The 14668-nt window shown below is 37.0% G+C and overlaps 1 protein-coding gene across 1 annotated transcript; it reads left to right on the forward strand.

Annotated features, from left to right (window-relative positions):
• Positions 1-4668: 4668 nt before the first annotated feature.
• RAB21 (RAB21, member RAS oncogene family) lies at positions 4669-12069 on the forward strand (the record flags this gene model as incomplete). Its single annotated transcript, XM_017733244.1, has 6 exons — positions 4669-4755; positions 4940-5047; positions 6663-6726; positions 7507-7561; positions 7990-8078; positions 8904-12069. Coding segments are annotated over 6 exons (540 nt in total), but the record flags the coding sequence as incomplete, so codon positions are not given.
• Positions 12070-14668: the final 2599 nt, after the last annotated feature.

The raw sequence follows: 14668 nt of genomic DNA on the forward strand, positions 1-14668 counted from the left end.
CGTCGCCGCTCGCTAATGGTGGTTGTCCCCTGCCGAGTTCGCTGGAAGCCAATTTTCTCGTTCTTTTCACGCCTCATATCTAAGCCTTCGATATGTTCAGGCCTCGTTTTTACTTTGCATACTAACTGCTCCGTTTTTTCCAGTTATGTATATGAATGTCTTCATTTAAATCTTGGAAAGTATAATGCAAAAGTAACGTTGTTATTGTAATCATTGTTAGTGGACTGATGACTAAGTGTTTCATGTGTGCTGCGTTTCTGTTAATCATAGTCTTCCTCATGTTCTCAAATCCTAACACTAGCACTATCTAAACCTTACTGATTAAGGAGAACAGCTTTCACAAAATGGCTTATGATTTAACAACGGGAAAGATTCTTAAAGCTTAACTGCTTGTCACGACAGCTCCCTGAATTTTGGCTGGATTCTCAGTAGTACTGTCTGCCAATTTATAAAGAACTACAAAGTGAATTCCCACTGATGAAATGTGACACAGTGCCTGCTTGAAAATAGTGGGTTTTGTTCATGACCTACTAGTTAGTGATGGATGGTACAGAATAAACTGTACTGTACGTGGTCTCAGAAAACATGTTTTGAAGTTTGTGTTAAGGTGTGTTAAGTCTTTCAGGATGTCAGCTTGCATAGGTGGAGGTGTGGATTCAGTTTACACCACTCAATTTTTTTTTTTAAATAAAGAAACAAACTCTGTGACTTGGTGCACTAGCAGTGGGTTTTGAACTAATTTTCAGTTGCCTGAAGTAGGGAAGAAATAGCAGGTGATTTAAAAAAAAAAAAAGAGCTTAAGGTAGTTATGTGCTATTCCCATGCATTTAGGGGAAAATTCTTGAGTTGTGCATCTCAGAAGTAATTAATAGTAAAACTTTCCCTTAAAACCAAAGCAGCATTATAGATGCACTAGAAATAATACAGGGACTGTTTCATAAACAGATAATGTAGGGCCATTTTTGCTGTGAATAGGTAAGAAGAATGTGTTTTAGACATTGTTATGCTGTGTTCGTACTCAGGTTTTGGGTTAATCTGCTGGTAGGTTTACGAGGCAAGGTATTTACAGGAAGCTAGTTGTAGCTGCCGTGCCACAGAGGCAATTGATGCTTGGTATGCCACAGAGATGCCTGGTAACTTGTAGGTGTCAGAGGTGCAGCAGAAGTGTAGCATTGAGCAAACAATCAGTTAAAGTGCATCAAAATGATCATGTGTAGCTGAATTCTCATATCCCATGTTGCAAGAGTAGGTCCAAGTAGATTGTAATATGATGAAGCTTATGTTTGTTGTTTGGGTTTTCTTGTTCTTTAAATCTGTAGTGGAAAACCTAAAATTATAAGCAAAAAGTGGGTTGCAATACAGACTTGGGTCGCAAATATCATAAACCACACCTTTAAATTCTCTAACATGCTGGTAGGAAAATGTCTGTAGATAGTGTGGCTCCAGAGCTTTTGGTTTTGACTGTCTGGAGAGGGGTGTATAGAGGAGTGGAAGCACGTCCCTGCAGTTCCTACTGAGATTTTGTTTCTCCATCATAACCAGGTTTGTGGTTGCTATCTGTGTCTTTTAACTGACTGCACATTGTTTATCAAGTTGTTTGCTTTCCTGTTCTGAGCCTCCTTGGCCACATATGCATCTTACTGATTGTAAAATACAATGTCAACTGCTCTTGAATCTTACTGTGCATCATGTACACTTGTTAAGTATTATCGTTATTATTTTTATTTCCCCACATTTTACAGTTCTAGAACAAAATTGAAGTTCTTCCACTATTAAGTTAGAAGATACCCTAGTTTTTCTTCATCTTATTTTTAAGTTATCTGATTAAGCAATACGAAGTAACGTTTGCAAAGCATCCTTTGTTTTTTTTTTTTTAGATAAAAGGCTTAATCTGATGAGGTCACTTTGTTTCATGGCAATGGTTCAAAGTATTGCACCAAATTCCTTTTTGTTTCAATAAAGCCGAAATTAGATAAATACTTTGCTCCTGGTCCAGCAAAGGAGTGACAATGATGAATCATATGAAAAGATCACTAGATACTTAGACAAGAGGCTCTCCGTCCACAGTATTATCTAAGTTGAAAAAAGAAAGTATGGCATAGTGCTTTATTCCAATATGTTTGCAACAAAAAGGGTAGTGAGACTGTAGCCTTCTGGAAACTACATCTAGTGATGTTATTCTACTCTGAAGTTATTTTTTGTATATGCAAATAGCAAAGTTTCTTTTGTGCTAGTAACAGAAGACTTCGACTAAAAGGCAGCAGTTTCTCCTCTCTCCACACCCCCCTTCTCTCAATGCTAACTAGAGTGCACGGGAGCCTCCTCTGATTTTGGAGGCTGCTGGGATGTATTGCTGTAATTGTGTTACTATCACATAATATACTTAAGATATTGATGGACCTGCAGGTTGAAGTTAAGGTAGTTACTGATTCACACAAGGAAACATCTAGTTACAATATTGTGAAAAAGCTGAGGCGGGAAAAGTAGGGGTTTTTGCATACAATTAATATAATTCATAACCTGTTGTCAGACCTGGCAGGACAGTTCGAATTGGTTCCCATCGTTTGAAACATTGAAGTCAGTGCTCTCATCTTGATACAATAATTATAAGCTATAAATTGATATCAAGTGAACTGTGCTGGAATTACTCCAATAATAAACCTACTGTCAAACTATTGGGTTTTTTAATTGGGGGTGTATATATAGATATATATATATATATCTATATATAGCAAATGTTGCTCAGAAGAGCTTTTCTTTTGAGATTTTCTCAGTAGAATATTGAGTACTGTAGTACAGCAGGTCAATAAAGTATTGTCAGGTAAGCTTGGTTCATTGTGCCTAGCAATAGCTTCTCTCCACGTGGCCTGGGTGTTGGTGAATTAAAACTTCTGTACTTGCCTCTAAGCTTTTGGCTTTTAAATTGTGGTGTAGTAGAACAAATTATGAAGACTATTGATGAGTTAATCCTTAGGGACAGCTGTTTGAAAGACATCAACTACTTTCTGTAGAGTTTTTAAAGAATGAAAAGTTTTCTGATGCTGAAGATTTACTACTCTTCTGTTAAGCTGTTTGTTACAGTTGGGCTAGAGGGTCAAATCCATTTAACATGCTGTCTGGAAGTTTTTCCTGACTTTTGACTTACATCCCCTCACTGTAGACTAGGGGGGGAGTGTAGTTAATGCTTTAGTTATGTTGAACACAAGGGTTGTAGTGATTAGCTCTTTGCTATCTGCTCTTGGAAAGTGTCTGAGTGTTTTTCTTCTGGTCTTTTCTCTCTCTCTCCCTCTGTCTGCTCTGTTCATAAGGCTTTGTGGAAAGCTTTGGGGGAAGGTACAACTTAAAGATGAAAGTTTTTTTTCATAATCTTATCTTTGGTCAATCACATGCCAGAGTCGATGTTAGGGAGGTAGCTGAAGAGCAGGAACTGCTCTAGCAACTGAATGTTGGATGACTTTAACTGTAATACAGGGAGCACTCCAGAAAGGCACTTTGACAGCAGTTTAAGCTGGTGTACACTGAACTATTGTGGTATTCTGTGTGTGTACTGGTGCTTGTGTAGTTAAGCAGCAAGCTGGTTCAAGCAGCTCATCTCGCCCATGGCACTTTCCACACATGTGATTGTTGGTTCTGTGGCTGGTCAGTGCTCATACAGTGAGCCCCTCTTGAGCTGCTACAATCCAGCCTAAAATAATCTGTGGTGAATGTATCATAAAATACCACTCAGTAGTTGTTTGAACCCAAATGCAAAATGAGGTAAAACTGGAAGGAAAACTGACTATAATTTAAGGCAGAAGACAAAAGTTAGCCCTTGGTAACTGAATTGTTTGATATTAACATGTTACTGCTAGTTTTTAGAATGGGGGGAGCAGGTTCTTAATGTATCAACACCTTGAGACCCTGTTCTGGTCCATTAAACTTGTATTAAATTATATTCCCTTTGTAGCTGTCAAATTACAGACTTGGTAACAAAGGTGGTTTGAAAACGTGAATCTTGCAAGCTTGGAGAAAACCAGACCTACCCGAGTTACTGAAATTAGTTTAACCTTCCAGTGTGCTCTGGTCCTGTAAAACATTTCCAGAAGTAGTGGAATTCTAAAGCAGTTTGTATGCTTATTCTCAGGCTTTTCAGCTCAAACAAACAAAACCACAGAAAAAACCAGATGAGGGTGAGTTGTGGGCTCACTTCAGCAAAAAAAGGGAAAAGTTACATACAAGGAAACTTGTGAAATACTAATGTTCCAAGATATTTAGTGATAAATTAAAACAGTTGTTTGTGGTTCTAGTAGCTTACTAATAGTGAACAATTTGCCTAATTCCTGCAGATTAAAAATCCTGTTAGGTTAGTTCTTACCCAAACTTCACGTACTCTTGTGAAATGCTTTGAGTTCAGCTTAGACTTATCAGTGAATTCAGACTCTTTCAACACAACTTATCCTTCCCAAATAAATCAAAACAACAGCAGAAAGATGTAGTAAATTATTGGCTTAGCCCAAATTTATTTAGAATAGACTGCTGGCAAACTGTAGTGAAATGACTAACTGGCTTAGTATTGACTTAGCCTTCTTGCTTACAGTGTCTTTCGAACTGGAAATTTGTCTTTTATTGATTCTGATGCTTTATTAATAAATTAATCTGAACTCAAATTATGTGTTTGGTGAGTAAAACTTAACTCTAATCTGTTTTGCTTTCCAGGCATCTTTTCTTACAAAGAAACTAAATATTGGTGGAAAAAGAGTAAACCTTGCAATATGGGTATGTTTACATTCCTATTTTCCTGTTACCTAATTAGAATACTTTTCTGAAAAAGAAATACTTAGTGCCTAACACTTGAGCTATAGTAAGCCTTCTTAATAATGTAAAATTTCCTAAGTATTTGCAGTTCCTTGAAGTACTGTTTGCTTTGTTTTAAATGCTAACAAGTGTATTTTAAATGCAGGATACAGCTGGTCAAGAAAGATTTCATGCATTGGGGCCTATCTACTACAGGGACTCTAATGGCGCTATTCTAGTATATGATATAACAGATGAAGACTCTTTTCAAAAGGTACTGGACAGCTTTTATGTCTAAACTGTAAACAGGTTGAAAGATAATCTGTGATCTATGTAAAGAGAAGTCTTCTGTTTTCAGCAATGTATATGTTATATTTGCAAATGTAGATCATGTAAAGGAAGTATACACCTTATTAGTATTCTTTTGATGACTGACTTCCCTGCTATCAGGTTATTCAAAGAACACCAGAGAATTAGCTCAGTTGGTTAGAGCATGGTGCTAATAATGCCAAAGTTGTTGGTTTGATCCCTGTATGAGCCATTCATTTAGGAGCTGGACTTCATGATCCTTGTGGGTCCCTTCCAACTCAGAATAATCTCTGATGTAGCTGTGTGAGTTACCTGTGACAGGCTGTAAATATAAACCTGTACTGTTGTCATGGTATGCCATACTGATCTTTACTATATAAACCAAATTACTAAAAGATATTAAGTGACATGATCTTTTACAGATCTGAGAACTCTGAAATTGCAATACATGATAGTGGAGACATTACCTTCTCTGTGATAAGTTATTAGTTCTTCAAATCCTCATCAAAACTTGTAGTTTGATGGCTAGTTATTTGTGGCTGTATTAGCTGATCAGTTTGATCAGGTGAGTTTTTTCCAACCGGTGTCAATCTGTGTGACCACTCTATTGGATGTTTCAGCTGAAAACTGGTGACACTCTTTTCTAAGCAAGTTTATCTCTAACTAGCTTTTAGCAAAACCAGTTGGACTTATGTGGAGAGAGAGGTAAGAAATTGTGGTTGTATGGGCAAGGCTTGGGTTAGCAGCAATAGAAATAGTGTAAGGGTACAGTTCCACAACAGCTTAACTAATTTAAATAGTCTGGTGCAGGGCAAATAAAGAACTTGTGCTAGCAGTTAAACACTTGTCCCCACCTGCAGAATGGTGATGACTTGTGGATACTACTTCAACTTGTGCCTTTTCATGCTGAGCCCTATTTAGTAAAATGCTATGATACCAAAACACAGGTGGGTAAATCTGCAGAAAAAAGAGGGAAGGGTGATTTGCAGAAGTACTATTTTTATCATGTAGCCTAACTTATTTTTTAGATTCTTGAAGTGATTGCCTTTCTTCACAATTACTCCCTTAAAATAGCATGTAGTGATCATACAACTTCCAAAGCATGACAACAGATTTGATAACAGGTGCCTTACCATGAGCTGAGTCAACATGCTTGTCCCATCTGTTCTTTCAGGAAACAAACATCTGTTATAATCTCACCTGAAAAACTCAGTTCAGGTGCCTCTACCTTTTAAGTACCATTTGTGATCTGTCAGTAAGTGCCTGTTGATAAAAGATCTCATGTCTGACCTAAAGTGGCCCATGCAGTGAACTTGTTATGTTGAGTGTGGTGAGTTATATTTCTGGAGTAATTAAACCATTTTGTCTAAGTCATTTGCTCTTAATTTCACCTGCAAAGTAAAACCTGCTAAACAAGAGCTATGTGTAGCTATCTGAAGAATATTTTTCCATTTAGGTTGCTCCAAACATCTTTGCTTTAAGTTTAGAGTAGATGGTTAGTGAAGGAAGTGGGATGGTTCTGCATTGCCTAAGTTAATATATACCAAGTGAAAACAAACTCACATCTGTTCTTTTTGCAGGTAAAAAACTGGGTTAAGGAATTAAGAAAAATGTTGGGAAATGAAATCTGTTTATGTATAGTAGGTAAGTCTTTTTCAACATGACTGAATTGGAAGCATCGCTTTTGATTAATAACATCTCCCAAATGTTGCTTTGACAGCTTGTACATGTGAAGGGGTAAGATTTTATATTAGATATTTAAAATTAAACTGGAGCTAGATGTTTCAGTAGATGACATTGAGGAACATGAGAGTTTGATTGAAAAAATAATTTGTTTAATTATGCACTATTGGAAGTGTGTGGTACAGACACCTGCAGGCTGTAGTTTAACAAAAAAATGTATGTTATCCTTCTTTCAAGTACTCAAACTCGTGGCTTCAAAGTGGCATAGACTAGGTGCTTGTCTGTTTTCATAATTAAGTGCTTGCAGGTTGGATTAAAGCTTGGATATTTCAACGCAAATTGAAAGCAACAGAAATTCTGGGTTTAGGTTTAAATCAGATCTAATTATTAAAACACTTTTATGAGGTTAGATATGTGGACATTCTACAAAAAGTACCTCTGCAGCACAGGGAGGGTGCTAATAAATTGCAAAAGAAAAGCAAAAGCCTGTATCAGGTGCCTTATATGGAGGCGTTTAGCTGTCCTGATCTCTCTACAGAAGTAACACTTAATCTTCATTGCCTGTAAATGCTTGTGTGAAAGGAGATTCTCAAATCATATTGTCCTTGAAATTGAGACCTATGTAAGAGCTGGTCTTTACTGGGACAGCTTGAGAAAATGGAGTACCATGGTTACATGTCTGCTTTCTTTTTGGGTAATTTTGGAGTGCAAAAACTTAAAAGATCAACTTGTTTCCAACAGGTAACAAAATAGACTTGGAAAAAGAGAGACATGTTTCAGTGCAAGAAGCAGAAACGTAAGTCACACCTATTACTGATCGAAGCAGTCATTGCAGAATTATGCTGGAGTAATAAACTCGTGATGCTGTTAACACAGCAGCCAGCTATGCTTATGCCTGCCAGTTGTTGAGTGTTCTGTTAGTATCTGAGTCACAGGGTGTCCTGGCTGACCAAACTGTAGCTTGAGAGTTGTATGTGATTAAAGTCAACATTTACAGTTTAAGTCCATTTCTAGACATGAAATTTTCTTAATTTCATCTAGTGTGTTGCATTAGTCCTGGAAGTTTTAAACACAGAACTCCTTTTTTTGTATTAAATAAGCATGTGTAGATTAGCTCTGAAGTCAGAATAAAACCTCTTGTGATCATCTTATTCCTTCATGTAAAGTGGCTTAGAAAGAATGAGCCCTTTACTACAATGAAGCTCCATATCTGCATTTCTACAGGTATGCTGAATCTGTTGGAGCAAAACATTATCATACGTCAGCTAAACAGAACAAAGGAATTGAAGAACTGTTTCTTGACCTTTGCAAAAGTAAGTATTAACTAGTTTGTTGGTAAGGAGCTCATGCATAAAATGCTTCAGAAATGCTGTTAATGCCATATAGAAAAGCTTTAGTGTAAATTACTACTTAAAACTGACTTCATTTCAGTCTACTTCGAGCCACATGTGTACTGTAACAGCTCTGGAAGCTTGATGTATGGATGCTTACAATATTGCAAATCCATGCTGTACTCCAAAAATGTCTTGGTCATTTGTTGGAGCACCGACTGCTGTTCCACTTATCATAAATTAGTAACCCAAATCAAGCATCATATTACTGGTCTCACCACTGCTTGCTTCAAACCCTCTGTTTCAACATCTTTCAAAAATCTTCTCAAATGATGTCAATTACAAATCATAAACTCAAAGCGGTAAGGATGCAAATTTTATACAGAAATCTAAACAAATTGTAAAGATCATGGTATGTGGGATGAAAATGCAACACCTGCAAGTCATCCTGTTAGTTGTGTTTCTGTGATAAAAGAATTTAAGGAAAAGGTCTCCTGCATTTCTGAGGTAGTTGGTTGGGGGTTTTTTGGGGGGATTTTTTGGGAGGGTGGAGTTTCTTGGTTGATTGGTTGGGTAAATCTAGCTTTTGAAGTTGCTAACTCCAGGACTCCTGAGGATCTCTAAGGTCTCCCTTAGTTACCAGGAGCAGCTGGATGTTGGGTGCTTTAGAAAAAAGATTTAATATGTTCTTGCAGCTATGCTATGTGATACCTGAGTACTCAGGCATATTGTTCAGATAGATTAAGATAGCAGAGTCTTCTGTAAAAATGCAGTGGAATGTCATCTAATACAGTTCTTTCTTTACAGGAATGATAGAAACTGCTCAAGTGGATGAAAGAGCAAGAGGCAATGGCTCCAGTCAGTCAGGAACAGCAAGGCGAGGTGTACAGATCATTGATGATGAGCCACAAGTACAGAGCAGCGGAGGGTGCTGTTCTGGATAATTATAAAACTGTGCATCACTGCCTTCTCAATATGAAGACTGCCATATTCCAAGTCACACATCCTTTACCAATGGAGTAATAGAATTAACAGTATTTAAAAATAATCACATGTAACACTGCAGAGACCTTAAGTGCTAAACTAGTGGCGTCTGTGACCAGAGAATTGGCGTTTTCTACAGTGGTTAACAAAGCAATTACCAATGGCCTTTTTACATATTTTTCTTTAATGAGGAATAATATGCATGTAGAAAAGACCTACTTAAAGGCTTCATTTATATTCTTTTAAATCAGATCATTATTTAATAACTTATATACATTGTTGTTGGAATGGTATACGTTTTTGCAGCTCTTTGTATTTTGTGGTAGATGGAATTGTATCACTTCTAAAATGCAAATTGATTTTTTTTTTTTTTAAATTAGCAGATAGCTGAAGTAATATTTTTGCAGGGCCTCCACAAGCCTATAACTCAACTACTTTGATATAGTCTGTTCATCTGTATGCCAAGCTGATAAAATACATTGTAAATGACATATTAAATATTTTATCTGCTTTTACAGTTGCAGGTGCAGAAATATGTACATCAGTCTTGTCAGTGGTTGTGAAGTGAATAAGTCAGTGAAAGATGCAAGCTTTTCATGTGGACTGTTAAATTGCTCATTCTATTCCCCTACCTGAAAACAGCTTTGTTTTGGGTACATCCATAGCTACAGCAATTCTTTAATCCATTTCTAGCAAGCAGCAGTAAGAGTAACCCCTTATTGGAGGAGAATGCTTCTGTAGGCTGCTGTTTAACATTGAGGTGTTTGACTCCCAGCTAAAACAGTTGGTGCATGCACATACTTGTCCTCTCAAAAGATCCCCAGAAAGTCAAAGTGACTTTAGCCCTCATCTGTCTGGTAGCCAGTAAACCAGATGCATGGGAAACTCTTTAGCTGCTTTAATATATTTCTTTCCAAAGACAGCATTATAAACTATTCATGAGCATATTTTTTTCCCCTGCAGGGCTTGAGTGAACAATTAATTGGCATTAACTAAATGCTTCTAATTTGGAGTGATTAAATTGAAGATGTGAAACTTGCCAGATGTAGCTGTAACTTTGGGAATTCTAGGCAGAATTGAACTTATGCCTAACTTGCTCTTTCTCCTGTAAAGCATTTTGGAAAAAGTCCACTTAAGTTTCAGGAGGAGGGTTTTCAGAAAAAATGTATAAACTTCTATCACAAAAGAACACAAATGGTGGTAGCTGAAACTTCAAAATGTTTTGTGCTCTGACTTTTTTTACTTAAGTTGTCATGCTTGGAAAAACAGTAAAGGTGATGTCTATGACAAAGTAGAATATCCTTGGCCTTCCTTTTTCTGAAAGGTAGATCTAGTATTGCATATGAATGCACTGAATGGTGTGGGTATGTTCTGATATACACAAAAATGTAGTAGTAATGAATAAGTCTGTGTAAGAAGTGTGCTGTCTTCAATCTGATTTTTATTTTCTCTGAACTTATAGATGGCTTTGATACAGACTGATCCTGGTGCATTTTCTCCCTTTTTGCCTTAACTGTGGTGTAGATACTTTTTCTTAGACTACCATTGCTGTGCTCTTCTGACGTGTTTGTATGCATGATGGAGAAAGGTGGTCTGTTCGTGCTAGTGAAGATAAAGTTTCTTGGCTGTGCAGAGCTTTGGAGTGAATCTAAAATCCGTGATTGTGTCTACATGTAGCAACACTGTTAACTTTCACATATCTAACAACAGTGAGCTCAACAAAGTTGAAAACCAGGTCAGTTTGATCTAACACTGGTATCTGACAACCAGCCTTGTAAGTGATACAATATTGATATGAAAAGTGAAATTGGCAAGTCTTGATGTTCAAGAATGGAATCTCCTCAGAATAGGAGTTTCAGGTTTTTTGATTCAAATTTAATTTTTTCCATCTCTGCAAATAAAACCCCAAACAGCCCAACTTCAATTAGACTTGGGTAGAATGTATCTTTCTGCATGCAGCTAAAGAGTTTTTAGTGTGTTCTGTGGTAGGGGCATTGCATGTGACTTCTGACAATTACAAAACTAACAAAGGCATGTTGATACTAGCTCTTAAATTTCTTAAAGAATTAAAACTGTTACTACTGAAAACTTAGGTGGGGATAAAGAAGTCTACAATTTTGTAATACTAAAAAGGTTCTGGTTGCTATTAGCAAAATATTTTTTTAAAATAAATTCTCAAGTTACTTTTCTTAAACTACAACATAAAAAATACTCACTGGAAACCTTCCTGTCTAAGCTGTGGTTTGGTTGGACTTTATTTATGAAACTTAAAACCTATGGTTTGCAGGGTATCATTATGTAACTGGACAAAAGTATAGCTTTGTGAAGTCAGGGAAGCTGGTTGAAGACCAGACAGAGGTGAAAAGATGAATTGTTTAGACTGATTAACATAAGACTTTGGCTATTCATTGTTAGCAGACAAAATACAACAGTTCCAGGAAAAAGCATCTCTGTCAAAGATACTGAGAATGTTCTTTACACATGATACACAGAAAAGTACAAATAGCTTGGTTTTCTATTTTTGAGCAGGATCTTACTCAAGTAACCTGGTTTTACTAGTATGTGGCTTGCTTTTCAAGGGTCTTGAATCTTGCATTTGGTCTCGATTGCCTGGTTTCTACATCTGAAGAACTATTTTCTTGTTGCTGACTTCTGTGGCCGTAAACAAGTAAGCTATTTTTCATTCTTCTGAGAAGTGAAAAAGAAGGCTGGCTGCCTTTAGAAAGTACCTCTGTTGTGGGGCAGATACAATTAGGAAGACACCTGCTACAGCGTGTGTAACTCAACATTGAGCACACTTCCTCAGGGTATGTCTTGACAAAGATTACTTACATACATAGTAAAATAAAATGGTCTAACTTGCTACAATACCTTTCTAAAACAACTTTTAAGTGTTTGCTCACAGTCTTGATGCTGCTACTATGAATGCATGAGCTACCTATGAAACTTTATCACTTGCTGAAATAAAATCCAACAAGCCAAAGTCCAACTGTTTTAATGCAACAGTGTATCTCTCTGCTAGGAGTTATTTATGGACACTGTATACTGCACTTAGACTTTACTTCAGAAGCTATAAAAGATGGGATAGACTGATTCAGACAAGGACATACAAATCCAGATGTGTAGTACTTGGAGATGAGTCTAACTAGCTGCAAAGATTGGGAGAGATGGCTTCATCTGGTTAGCAGTGATCTTGCATGTGATTCCAAAATGGGGGTATCCAGTGCCCAGATGAACTGTATGGGATGGTCTCTTGAAGCAGTCAAGTGTATTACCTTGATTATATTACATGCTTTCTTCAGTGTTCACACATTGTGGACAGGTATTTTTGTATCCTACCATGTTGAAAATTGCCTACAGTTCTTAAACAACTTAGTAATTAAATTTCTACTTTAGTTTCCAAACCAGATGAAAAAAGCTTTGCAGAAAGGCATGAAGTCATGGAAAGTGGTTAGATCTCAAATGGAGTTATCCAAAAATGTTGGATGCTGTCAGGAAAAAAAGAGTTTAAATGCTGGTGAGGAATCTCCATAAGCTGAAAGTAGTTAAGTGATATGAACATAAGAATAAGAGTTGGAGCCAGCCATGTCTTATTTTTCTGCTTTTAGTGGAATGAAAAGGAGAAGTAGGAAAAAAAAGGAATGTTGGAAAAACTGAGGGTGCTGGTATTAGGCTGCTGAGTGAGGTGCCGAGTTAACCTTTCCTTTGAGTTGTTAGTGAATCTCAGCAATAGCAATACCTTATTCAGGACTTCTAAGATCACTTCTTGGGTTGTTCTTCTGTGAAATACCATTTTTGCTTCATTAAAGAGAATGCAACTAACTTTGAGCAGGCTTTCAGGCACAATACTAACCTACTTAAAACTTTTTATTAGAATATGCTAATTTATTAACTATTTACATTTCACTGACTTTGTTAATCTTAGTCTGCATCAAATCCTAGGATCTTTTTTCTTGAGAAGTCAGGGAGTAGATCATGCTATGAGGATAACTTTTACTGCAGTTGTGTCAAGGAGTTGCAGACAATGACCAAGATCCTTGGCACTCCTTGCTGTGCAAACTCATCAAGGTCCCAAAACTAGCTCTTAATTGTGCTGGGCAGTTGCTCCTGCTACTCTTTGGAGGACTCTGCTCAACATCAGGATTTTCTTTCCATGTAGGCAAGCCTGTACATATCAATGATATAGCTGTCTAATAAATTTTGGCTTTTTCTATCAAATAACAATGTATACTCTTTGCTCCTGCATTTTTTTTTGGAGCTGTCATTCGCCCCTCTGTTGAGCAGAATGAAATTGAGATGATTTTGAGAGTTGTGGAGAATCTGGAATGTTTCATGTCTTGAGATGGCTTGAAAAGTGAGAGTCTATGAAAATGTCACCATTATGACAAAGTATTACTCTGTCCAAGATAACAGAAAATAGTATGGCTCAGAGAAATTTTTACTGTAATATGGTTAAAATGATAAATTGCTCTACTTCCAAAATGAAAACTTATTTCAAGAGGATCTCTCTAGTCTTAATTTTTTTTAACACTTAGGTTTGCTTAACTTGGCTAAAGCCTTAAATTGATTGCCATGTTCTACAGCTGTAAACTAAAGTTTGATTGTTGGGAGGAACAACATACTTGTTCATATTCCACTGGGCAGTTTAGATCTTAGATTGTGTTTATTCAATACCAGGATGCTGAAAGATAGATTAAAACAACTATTTTTTCAGTCTATTTCCACTGCTTTGTGAACTCAGGCAAGTAAGATGGACCTGATGCAGCTGCGGGGTCACTGTGAAAAGAGGCATTCTCTTTCTCTTCCTTCTCGGCTGCATTGATCCTTGTTGCTAAATTACTGCTACAGGAAGCTTTGGGTGCTGTGCAAGAAAGGAAGTGCACATTCTCCCCTTGCTTCTCTAGCTCTTCTAGACAGTAGTAGGCACTACAGCAGTAATACCTGGTTCCTCTCAGTTTGATAACATTTTTTTCCTCAAGAGGATCTTTTCTTACATCTTGACAAATAATTTTTTTTTTCAGTGTATCTAGTCTCACTGATCCCTTCAAGGGGTTTCGATTTTTTGTTGCAGGTTGCCCAAAAGATGTTCAGTTTGAAAGCATGACAAGGAAGGATGATGAGTAGCAGTTTTACAGCAGTCTTCCCTAACAATTAGCCATATCCCATCTCCAAAACAGTGAAGAGAGAATATTGAAAGTTTAATGGTGAGTCCTTGCTACCTCTGTATCTGACTCCTGATTCTTGGATATTGGAAGTGACTTGTAAGAAATCTCAGTTGAGAGGATTGGAGAGAGCAAGGACTACTTCCACATCTGTTGCAGGTAGTTGGTATTCTGTGACAGATCCAAACTCGTGTTTTTGAACTGTTGAAGCTTAAATTTCAGGCCCTTCTTCAAGTTAACCATCGCTCCATTCTGAAAAGTCATCAAATTGGGGCTTGCAGTGGAAGAGCACAAGCAGTTTCTTTTTCAGAACAGGAAACTTAAAATTGCCTAATCAGGCTTGTTTTAGTAGAAAAAGAAAAGCATGTGATACCTAAATCTTTAAGTGTTGTCAGTTCTATTTGATCATACAGGCATTATAATGAT

This window comes from Corvus brachyrhynchos, unplaced genomic scaffold, assembly GCF_000691975.1.
Source record: "Corvus brachyrhynchos isolate BGI_N302 unplaced genomic scaffold, ASM69197v1 scaffold32, whole genome shotgun sequence".
Taxonomy (NCBI): Eukaryota; Metazoa; Chordata; class Aves; order Passeriformes; family Corvidae; genus Corvus; species Corvus brachyrhynchos.